The sequence below is a fragment of the Myxine glutinosa genome, chromosome 13, assembly GCF_964187855.1.
Source record: "Myxine glutinosa chromosome 13, kmMyxGlut1.1, whole genome shotgun sequence".
NCBI lineage: Eukaryota > Metazoa > Chordata > Myxini > Myxiniformes > Myxinidae > Myxine > Myxine glutinosa.
Window position 1 is genome coordinate 59,570,882 of NC_136273.1, and position 12,245 is coordinate 59,583,126.

Below are 12,245 nucleotides of genomic sequence, written 5' to 3' on the forward strand. Positions count from 1 at the left end.
ATCATGCTATACACCGACATAAATATATATTTTTAATCACAAATGATAGTTCTTATTCTGAGCTGACCACCATTGTCTATAAGGTAAACATGTACCACCTTTCACCGTACACATCATCACTTTATGTTGAATTCCTGTTTCTTCCAATACACACCCCAAACATTTTGCTCATTTGAGGTAAGACATCGATGAATCCGTCAGGAATGGGTACTCTGCTATTAGATATAAACATAGGGGCAATACCTCTGGTGCTCATCTGGTGGAATAAATTCTATACTGCACAAGCTAAAGGTATTTTAAACCAATTTCAATAGTTGCTAGAAGACAGGGCAGCATGTAGAATCATACTAATATAATCAGAACACTTTAAACAAACAAACAAAAAATACCTATTTTGGGGGGCAACCCCCCTCTCCCCCCCCCCCCCCCAACCCTGTATGCCTCCTCAGACACCAATTTTTCTAATGCCTTGAACAAACATTGGTACATCATGGGTGATGAAGGTTGTGGTGAAGTTTCATCCAAATTGTGTATGTAGTTTCAGAGGAAAAGCAAATTACTATTTTGGGGGGTCAAACCTGGATCCCTTTGACCCCCGGTAAACCCCCTTAGACCACGAATTTTTAATGCCGTGAACAAACTTTAGTCACAACATAACAAATATCATTTGTGCCAAGTTTGGTCACAATCCCTTCAGCGGTTTCGGAAAAGAAGTTGCAAGTGCTTACGGACGGCCATCACATAAGCTCCCCTGGACTTCGTTCCAGGTGAGCTAAAAACGGTCCATCCTTGAAGCCGTGTGACTATGTGTCTCTTAATTCCGTACTATTTGAACGTCAGTTGCACCCTGATGACACCTATGTCGATTAATTACGTACTTTTCAAATTTATGTTTTAAACCTTTCGATCTTTTCGACTGCTGAGACCCCTTAGACCTTAGAAGATCCTTTAAGACCCTTTAGACATCATTACACATTTACATCCTTTAGACCGCTCTGTGCCTTTAGGGGCTCATAAAACCACCAATAACCTGAAGATCCCCAATCATCCTTAAGATTCCTAAAGTCCCTTAAAATGTCCAATGCCCTTTAGACCCCCAATACTCCCAAGGCCTTAAAGAACCTTTCAAGATCCTGAAGACCCAAATACTCTTAAGACTCCCGAAGACTAGTAAGACCCCCAAGACTCCAAATAACAGGTCCAATAACAAGGTCAGACACATGAAAAAGTCCCATATGGCAAACAGTTTGTGACACTCACCTCCCCATGTCTATGCTGGATGCTCGTTTTCATCTCTATTCTCTTCCGTGGAATCAGACCAATGAAAACAAGCCTCAGGCTCTTCCCTTCAGTCTTCCAAGCATATCGTCCATTGTCACATTGTGCCTTTTCCGACACTCACAGAAATCATTGTTACACTTGCCAATCTACAATTCCATCAATATCCCGATTGCAATACTCGGAATTTATTACTTATTTGTGTTGGTCTGTTAATGTTGGTCTGCCTTTTCTTAATTTAGCATCTGTCAAACTTTACAGCAGTTGCTCTTCTCCAAGATCATTGTTTTACCACCGACCAACCATTTGAAGCAAGGGTATTTTCAGAATGACAGTGTAACATTTCCACCTCTTCATGGCTGTGTGTGCGAGCTAACATTTTCAGGGAGGTTGTCAACAACATCAAACTCCATGTTCATAAGCTGTTCTTTTTTGACAATGAACCTGTACCCGTAGGCTTTCATCATTCCTCCGCAATCATTTTGGATGTTCAGAACACTGTTAAAAGGAAGGTATTTACGCCACTTCTGTGAAATTGCTGTGGCATCCTTCAAGACTACTCCAAATGCACCCCCTGCCACTCTCTTGCCGTGTGTGTTTTTCATGATCCAGTGGGAGACGTTGACATTCTCGGGGATCCTCGCGAAGTTAAACATACGAGTGAGCGTGCTCTCGACATTCTCAACGAAATCTTCATAACGTACCAGCATGTAATGACCTTGCAACCAAGATGGCATGTTGTCTTCTCTGGCTACACTTCGCATCCGCTCTATGCTTTTGCAAATAACTTCAAGAACTTTTTGTTTATCATCATTGATGTTGGTACCACTCATATTCATGACAATACCGTTATCTCTTTTAAAATTGGATGCAGATTTAATTCTGGAAAACGCTATCGCCCTGGGGTCACGCACAAGATGGATTATACGAAGGTCAATGTTCGGGTCGGTTAGCAAGGGCTTCAATGGTTCTAAATCCATAAATCGAACTTCTTTGAATACAATATGTTTGCTGGCCTCGCAAGCGAGAGAGACTGCCTCAAAAGGACGTTTGGAACATTTGGCACGACAGACGTTCTCTTCCGTGATGGTCCCAGCCGTGAAGGCGTTGCATGCAGGTGGTGAGCAGAGGGCGCGACTCACTCCGTACATGAAAATCGATGACATTGTTCGCCCTGTTTTTGGGGGTGGAGATTGTTCGTAGTAGTTGTAAATGGAAGTATCACATTGGTAAATTGAGCGTAGCATGTCACGGCAAGCTGGTTGCATGCCTGTTGCACCAACTCCCCGCAAGCACTTCCAGATGTGCCAGCAAGGTTCAATGAGATAGAAAACATCCGGATGTTGGCTGAAGATTTGTCCAAAAAGTGAAGATCCAGAACGCCACGTGGAAAGAACCAGAAGGTGGCTTTGCTTGGGGTCCGACACCTTGCCATAGTGAAAGCGGCATGGCGTGGTGCTTGTGGAAAACTCCTGCATCATGAACATGATCACGCTCATGGATGCCATCCCCAAAAACATGTACAAGGCTGGTATCCTGATTGATGAACGCAGCATGGTGGATCTGTGGTGTTACAAAAAGATGATTAATTCCAATTTCCACAATATAATAACTTTCTCAATAATGTGTTGTTTAGTACCTTTTAAACTATCCTTATCCTTCGTAAATGTTTCTTAGCACAAGCACTTGCTTGATGCAACAGTTTAAATGTAACCAACATCATAGTTCTTCTTCTGAGTGGACCAATATTGTCTATGAGGTAGACCATTGTCGACGAGGTAGATGTGGAGGGGAGCAATAAGGGGCGGGGGGTGGATTTTGCAAGTATCGAGCTCTGCGTGACGTCTTCTTGTTTGTCTGTCTATCTGTCAATCGCCTACAGGTCACACTTTTAGACCAATCTTCACGAAACTTCACCAGATTGTAGAGTTGGTCATAAGGAAGAAACCTCTTCGTTTTGAGATCAAAGGTCCAAGGTCATCTTCAGATCGAATTTCTAAAATTGTCATTTTTCATCGGATTGATTTGAAAATTGAACGGCATTTGCATATTGAGTCACTAAATTGGGAAACCAACTATTTTTTGAGGTCGAAAGTCAACTCAAGGTTAAACTTCGACAACCATCAATTTTCACCCGATTAACTTGAAAATTAAACAGCAATGGCATAGTAACTCACTGAATTTGGAAACCAACTATTTTCAGGTCAAAGGGTCAACACAAGGTCAAACTTCTAAAATTATCAATTTTCATCTGAAAATTCGTAACTTTTCATCCAATTAACTTGGACATTAAACAGCAAATGCATAGTGCTTCAATGAATTGGGAAAGCAACGATTTTGAGGTGAATAGGGCAAGCTTTCAGCAATCTTCGTCAAACTTTACCAAGGGATACCAAGGGACCAAAGTGAGGCTGTCAATGTTATTTTGACTATATAGGTCAAAGGTCAAGATTCTCTCCTCTGTTTATTGATTGGCTCTCTTGTTTGGTTATAATTTCAATTAATTAATTAAATACCTAATTATTATCGATTTATTAAGTACTTATTTATTTTCTTTCTTGTCTTGGAAATATCTCAAGCACCTTATGAGCTAGAAAGCTGATATTTGGACATGACAATGACGAAGTGAGTTGGCAATAAAAGGTATTTTGCTTTATTCATTAATCGATTAATTGTTTAATTTCTCAATCAACCACTTAATTACTTTTCAAAAGTTACAAATTCGGATGAAGCAGAGGTGGTTTAGGTGTGCTATTAGCCAATTATTAATTTTATGCTATTAGCCAAAAAACAATTCTTTTTTTTGGATTAAGAAATTAATTATTTTACGATTAATATTCATTTTAATTTTTAATTACACAATCAATCAATTCACCAATCAATTATTGTTTCTCTCGATTTTCGTCATAAATGTCAGGTTACCTGGTGCATTCTTATTTGTTTATCTGTTTGTCTGTTATGGAACAGGCTATTTCAAAAAGTTGTGGACAGATTCTGACGAAACTTGGTGAACTGGTCGGATGTGCGACAAGGAAGAATTGTTTCGATTTTGGCGAACATTCAAATCCGGATCAGATGATTTTAAAATCTTTTAAAGTGATTCTTCATCATTGAGTGATAGGGCCAAAAACGGTATGTAGCACGATATTTCAAAAACACATGGACGGATTCAGACGAAACTTGGTGGACAGGTTGAGTGTGTGACAAGGAAAAATTGATTCAATTTTGTTGAAGATTTCGAATCCGGATCTGGATCAGATAATTTTTTTAAGTAATTCTTCACAATTGAGTGATAGTGCTAAAACCGATATAGAGCACAATATCTCAAAACATTAAGGACGGATTCGAACGAAGCTTGGTGGACAAGTTGGGTGTGTGACAACAACGAATCAATTAGATTTTGGTGACTATGCGAATCGAGATACGAGTTTTTTTGAATTTTAACAGTGAATCTTCACCATTTAGTGATAGGGCCAAAAACGATATGTAGCACGATATTTCAAAAAGTTGTGGACCACTTTTGACAAAACTTGGTGGATGAGTTGGGTAAGTGAGAAGAACAGGCTTATTCTATTTTTTCAGGCAAACTGGCAGGGACTGCAAACAGCCAGCATGCTTCAAGTCTGGTCTCCTACATCTGCTTCCCATGATATGAATTCAGTATGGAAATTCTTCCACAGAAACCTGCTCTCTTTAATGCACAGATTCATCCCATCTCATCTTCAGTTATCTTACCCATTCTCCTGCTCTTCGTACTCTGAATCGTGTGGTGAGGCAGTTGCTTTAAAACAACCTACATTTGCCTGCGTTGAGGCAAATCCAACCAAAATCAACCTCTGATCATTCCACAAATCTCGCAACAAGTGTGTCTACTCTCAGGAGAGCCAGAAAATAACATTTGTCCAATCTCGACAATACGCTGTAAAAAAAATTTTGGTATATTTTCTCAACTTGTGTTTTCTCACAACAACCATCGTGTTTTTATTCTAAATATAATTTAGAATAGAATAAAACTTAACATTTTAGAATGAAACATATTCTAAATAGAATAAAAACTTAACATTTTAGCTTTTTAACATTTTAGTTTTAATTTTTTCAATTTTACCGTTTTGATTTTTTGTTCTAGTCGAGAATAATTAGTGTCTGGCCAACACAATTTTTCAAAATAGAATATATCCTCCATTGAAAATTTTAATGGAATTAAAAATTCTCAGCTCGACGTTAACATAACCTCTTTTCCCCCCCCCCCCCCGATTGAATATAAGACCTATTTTTACAAACGCCAAATCCTGGAAAGTTTTCTTTTTATATTGATCACTTGTGTTAAAACTACATTCCAAAAAAAAAACCGTTGGATGTTCATTTATTAATAGTTTTATATTCTTTAACTAATTACAATTTTATTTATTTATTGAAAAACTTCACGTCGGTGAATTCTGATGGATATAATTTCATTATTGAAAGAAATCATCCGATTATCTTGATCGGTTATCTTAACATTTACTTTATAAATGGTTTTTCCTGACACAAGTAAATAAACGAGATTTTTTGGTTCCATATTAAATTTATAACCAATCGGTGTTGAGTAAGCGCTGAATGAAAATATTGTATTTGTTTTTACTCCGTCGTTATAAGCGCCATCAATCAAATCACAGTTAATCAATACCGAATTTATACCTGCGGATATTAGAATGATATTATCGCTGTAAAACATTTTGTTTGATTCAATCTTTTTTGCAAAAAAACCTAATCACTCTCGGAATGAGTTATTAATTGTGAAATCTATTTTATAATTATTTTTAAGTCGAATAGTTGATTTTGATGTGTGTTCTTTGAATATCTATAACAATATTTTTTGGTTCATCTCCCTGTTCTTTCATAAGACATTCAATTTCAGAAGCTATTTGAGAAATATCGTAAGCTCCGGGTGTAACTTCTATAGTTTTATATCCACTCCCTGGATTATAACTAAACTTGTTATTTTTTTTCTGTGATATTAAACAAGGTATTATAGGTTTCCATAGACAATAACGCCGCTTCATATTCCTTTGTGGGATCAAGTTGTAGCGGGTATTGGAATGATTCTGTAGAATTACTCTTTCTAAAATTGAAAATAAGTACTGTACTTCTCATTTTATTTAACATGTGATAAAATATCTTTGTATTGACATTTATTAATTATTTTCCTATTCAACAACTGATCTGGAATGGCTGATGCTTCATTAAAACAATTGTTGTTTCCCGCCTCTTTCCTACCCAACAACAGTAATAGTCTATTAACTAATTGTGATGAGTCATTTGGAAGAAAACTAACACCCGAACCAAGCTTACTTAACGCATTAATAATAGATTTTTCCTTCTCATTCTTCTTACGTTTACCAGCAACAGAAACTTTATAATCAAGCGAGTTTATTACATCAATATATACCTTATCTTCCTCATTTTCCATATCAAGCGGCTTATCAAAATATTTTGAATTAATATACCCATCTTTTGTGAGAAGAAACATTAATCTAGGGGTTAATTTAATAGGTGGTAGGTCAGAACTTAAGAATGCCAATTTATCAGTAAATATAAATACCTTTTCTTTAACAAGATAAAACTGTGTGGGTTCTTCTGTTGGAATGAGACCCGCTTTGGTTTATGTCTCCGTTGAATATTCATTGTTTTGAAGAGCTTTCACAACATAATCAGGAGGTTGATTTATCTCCTTACGGTGTCGGAATGATTCTTCATCATCAGATTTTGATGCTCCTATATTTTCAATTTCTTGTTTCATCATTTGACTGAAATAACGCAACAATTGAAATTTTTTGGGGGTATAATCTATCGCAGGAACTTGCGAAAGGTGATATGGGTTTTGGTTTATTTTTACCCTTTTGTGGAGTATCACAAAATAGTTGCATTAAATCTTTAATGTTGTACTTATTTAGTTCGTGTTGCCATTTCAATAAACCGATTATATCTTCATTTTGAAGACCTGCATTAAAACCTTGTGATAGCAGTTGATACTCTGGCTGAAAACTAGACTTTGTGAAAATTATTAAATTTTCATAATCTAAAAAGTTTGGAATAAGGAGCATCTTTAAAAGCAAACAGGTTTTCCCACATCTGCTTGAACCAACTATTAGACATCTTAATGAATTTGGGAGATTCTTACGATTATTAAATTTTATCTTACTTTCCCAAATGGGTAAAAAATCATCCATTTTAAATAGTTTTGAAAATATTTAGCGTTTAATCATTCATTCTGTGTGTTATCCTTATTATAATTACTAGGACGTGCCCGTACGTGGGTGCCCGTACGTGCGTGCAAAAAAGCATGCGTGCAAACAACAACAACAAAAAAAAACTTTGAAACCACGTGGCAGTAACGACCACAGAACCCCCCCCTCTATTTACATGAAATGGTTTGGTCCATTCGCAGCGACCACAGAACCCCCCCCCCCCCCCCCTCTATTTACATGAAATGGTTTGGTCCAAAGCGAACGGCTTGCGGAGTTTGGTAAAGAAATCGCCATAGCTCGGTAACTACTTCTCCGATTAATATGAAACCTTGAAAAGGCACATCCTCGGGTCCCCAGCAATATACCTGGCAAGTTTCAAGTATATCGGACCGGTAGTTGTCGAGAAACAGCGGTCACAGACAAACACACACACACACACACACACACACACACACACACACACACACACACACACACACACACACACAGACACACACACACACACAGAGATTACTGGAATTATAGATAGATGTATACATATTATAATTTTCTCAACCAAATGTTTAATTGCGTTAAATATATATTGAAATATTCTGTCTTGTTGTTCACTCATTTTTATATACTCCAACAAAAAAATTAGTTTTTTATTTTTTACTTAAAGTAATAGTTTAAGTGTGGGAGGTGGGAGGTGGGAGTTCCTATATAGCGACTGATCGCATGCTGGGGGTTTTTGCGTGTCCGCTGTAGGAATTCACTTTCACAAACATTCACAAACATTCACAAACATTCACAAACATTCGCAAATATTCGCAAATATTCACAAACTTGCAATATGTTGTTGACTTCCAAAAATTTTTTTAACCATATGGTTAAATAATTTACCGTTTTGAGAAAATTACTTTTTTATTTTATTAATTGTTATAATTCTGAAATTATATATATTTTTTAGAAATTTGGAAATTTTGGAATTTATAGAAAAATCGGGAAAACGAGAAAATCAGAGATTTTGAAAATATATATATATTTTTAAATTAACATTTAATTAATTTATTTATTTGTTAGGCCCGGCCCACTTTTTAAAAGTTGCCAGGGGGGATACGTGGATTTTGTTTCGGTGTCCCAGAATCAGCATTTTATATCGACTAGCGTGATCCATAGGTGGATCACACATTTTATCACATGTTTCATCACACCTTGTTTTATCACTCGTTTCATTATTGGTTACTAAATCATCATCGTTGGTTTTTAAAGAAACAACTTTCTTTGAGATATGTACTATTTCGAATATAAAATGAAGAATATTTCTAGTGTGTTTTATTTCAATAATAGGGGCCTTAAACGAACGACAACGCATATTTAAATTTATCATTGAAATGAGAACCAGATTAGATGTATAATCGTGAATAGGGTTCGGTATGATGTTTGGAATAGATTCGGTATTAATTTTTAACCATGTATTGGAATTATCCACCAATGAAGTTATAGCTACAGTGAATTCAAAGGGGCTTTCCATTTTAAAAACAATCTCGGTCTTGTTCTTTATGAATCTAAAGAAGTGGTTAATATGTGAGCCTAATCCTATATGAATTGCTTCTGAATGATTATACTTGTATCTTTCAAAATATTCAGCATCTAATTCGATTTGAATTAACATATTTTGCGGAGTATTTTTCAAGGTATAAACCCTTTTTATTAATGGTAAAACAAACCGTTGTCATGTAATGATATAGTACCTCAAATAAAGCCTTGAATTTATTTGAATGTTTTGATCGCGCATAAAAAAGCATTATTTTATTATCAAATTTTCTTTGAATATAAATTTAAAGAAATTTATATTTCAAATTCATGAGACAATTTGGAAAATTAAAAAAATTATATAATTGAAAAAATTGAAAAATAAAATTGGAAATTAAATCAAAACAAATTTGGAAAATTGAAAAAATGAAAATTAAACAAAAAAAAATTTGGAAAATTTAAAAAATTGAAAATTAAATGAAAAAATTTGGAAAATTGAAAAAAAAGGGAAAATTGAAAAATGAACCAAGTTGAACCATAGTGGACCATGTTGAACCATATTGACCCATGTTAAACCATAGTTGGTGCACCATGAGCTGTGTATGTATCGTTTGATACGTATAATGCTTTAAAACTGCTTTTTTTTCTTTTTTCACCTCAGAAGAGATCAACATTTACCTCAGCGAATGTTAATCGCGGTGTCAGTATTTCATGAACTTATAAAGACTTCGGTGAGTTATAAGTGTGACAAGCATGTGCACGGGATTCTTCCCAGAAGAATGAGTGGTCGCATTAGCTTGTACGACTTAAAATGAGCGAGTTTTGTTTTGGCGTTTGGGCCAGTTTTACATGTTGTATCCCTAAGGAATGAAACGGACGTTTTCCTGGCTTACAATTTTATTTGAAGTCACACATGCCTCAAAATACACTCACTTATATAGAATTGAACGCTGAATCCGAAAATGTAAGTGAAATTGCCTTGTTCTTTTTAACATTATCTTCTATATATTCTAAATATATATATATATATATATCTGTGCAGTGTCTGTCTTGTGTTGTCTTGTCTTGTGTTGTCACTGAACTACTCCCTCAAACTTTTGTGAAATCGTACTATTCCAACTTGACCCACGGCGGGAGTATACGCTCTACTGAGTGGCGTTCTAGTTGTACATACAATACTTTATAGACGTACTCACATTCTAATTGTACATACAATACTTTACAGATGCACTCACTTTATAATTGTACATACAATAATTAAAAGACATACTCACATTATAATTGTATATGCAGTACTTTACGGGACGCACTCACATTATAATTTCACATACAATACTTTACAGACGCACTCACATTATAATTTCACATACAATACTTTATAGACGTACTCGCATTATAATTGTATATACAATACTTTATTGACGTACTCGCATTATAATTGTACATACTGTAGCGACCCATGGGTCCCCCAAGCGAGACCAGCAACAGAATCTCCTTGCTCCAGCCGGTGACGTAACCGGCGGGCAAGCCACGGCGCCGGGGTGGCCGGTCACGTGACCACCAAAGCGTGCCGCGCGTGCGGTTATAATCCTTTGCACCTGTCGGTCACGTGACCACCAAAGCGTGCCTCGCCTAAGAGGCGTGGCTTTCGGTTTCGGTTTCGGTTGTGCTTTCTGGTTTTGATATATATGCAGCCCGATAAACGGGCTTTTCAGAGTTCCCGAGTTGGTTTTTCCAATAAACATCTTCTCGGACGAGTCTGTGTCTTGCCCGTCACTTCGTCCATCTCAAGCAAGGGCCCTGATCTTCACTGGTGACCCCGAATTTACGACACGCGATGGACACCGCAGTGTCCCTCAAATTGCCCACCTTCTGGGACGCACATGCCGCCGTCTGGTTCGCGCAGGCGGACTCCCAGTTCGCCCTGCGTAGCATAACGGAGGCCGCCACGCGATACCATTACGTGGTCGCTGCGCTTGGCTCTGCGACCGCCGCCCGCTGCCTGAGCTTCCTCCAGAACCCGCCCACTGATGGCAAGTACGACGCCATCAAGGCACTTCTTCTGGGCGCTTTCGCCCTCTCCCCGGCTGAGCGCGCACGGCACCTGCTCGACCTTCCTGAGCTCGGCGATACGCGCCCGTCCGAACGCATGGATGACATGCTCGCGTTGCTCGGCGAGCACCCCTCGGATTTCCTGTTTCGGGAGCTTTTTCTTCGACAGCTCCCGGCCCAGGTACGGGTCGCCCTGGCAGGCACGACCATCGTGAACCCCCGCGACCTCGCCAAGGAGGCCGACAAGATCGATTCGGCAAGCCAGCTCGCCGGAGCGGCAAGCCAGCTCGTCGGGGTGGCGGCCGGGAGCCCTCCCGCCCACCCGCCCGGTGCCCGCGACGCAGTTTCCTTCCCGGAGGCCGCCGAGCCAGCGCGACTGGCAGCGGCGACGCCGCGTCGCCCGGTCCCGACGCGTCGACCGGAGCCCCCGCCGGACCCGTCCTGGTGTTATTTCCACGCCAGGTTCGGGCGGCAGGCCCGATCATGTCGACCCCCGCCATGTCGGACGCCGTGCACGTTCGGCAAGTCGGGAAACGGGCGGGCCGGCGTTCCCTACCAGCAATGAACGCCGGCCGTTCCGGAAACCTGCTATTCATCGCGGACCAAGCGTCGGGGCGGCGCTTTCTCTGCGACACCGGCGCCCAGCTGAGCGTCATTCCCGCTTCGGCGGAGGACAGGCGGGCCGCCGTTTGCGGCCCCTCCTTAATCGCGGCCAACGGCTCCGCCATCCGCACCTTCGGCCCACGCACCGTCGCCCTCCGCTTCGGCTGCCAGCTCTTTCACTGGGAGTTCGTGACGGCGGACGTCCCCATGGCTTTGCTTGGGGCCGATTTTCTGTGCGCCCACGGGCTACTGATCGACGTGAAATGCCGGCGTCTCGTCAACGCCGAAACTTTCAGCTCCCTGGCATGCGCTTTGAGCCGTTCCGCGCCCGAGTTTTCCTGCGTCCTCCCATTGGCAGACGACTTCGCACGTCTCCTCGCGGAGTTCCCGGCCCTCATGCGACCGAAGTTTTCGGCCATCGTGGTGCATCACGGCATCGAGCATAACATCCCCACTACGGGCCCGCCGGTGTACGCCCGGGCTCGCCGTCTCGAGCCCGCCAAACTCGCCGTCGCCAAGGCCAAATTCGCCGCGCTGGGGCGCCTCGGCATCGTGCGGCGCTCCGACAGC

At 40.0% G+C, this 12,245-nt stretch overlaps 1 protein-coding gene across 2 annotated transcripts in view; it reads right to left on the reverse strand.

Moving 5' to 3' along the window:
* Positions 1-995: 995 nt before the first annotated feature.
* Positions 996-12,245, reverse strand: part of LOC137438933 (carbohydrate sulfotransferase 5-like) — a 71,890-nt gene continuing 60,640 nt past the window's right edge. For both annotated transcript variants that reach the window (XM_078767566.1, XM_078767564.1), the window contains one exon: positions 996-2,841. In XM_078767566.1, coding sequence (XP_078623692.1) covers positions 1,632-2,834 — 1,203 coding nt within the window. In that variant the 5' untranslated portion in view covers positions 2,835-2,841 and the 3' untranslated portion in view covers positions 996-1,631. The remainder of the gene's footprint in view (positions 2,842-12,245) is intronic.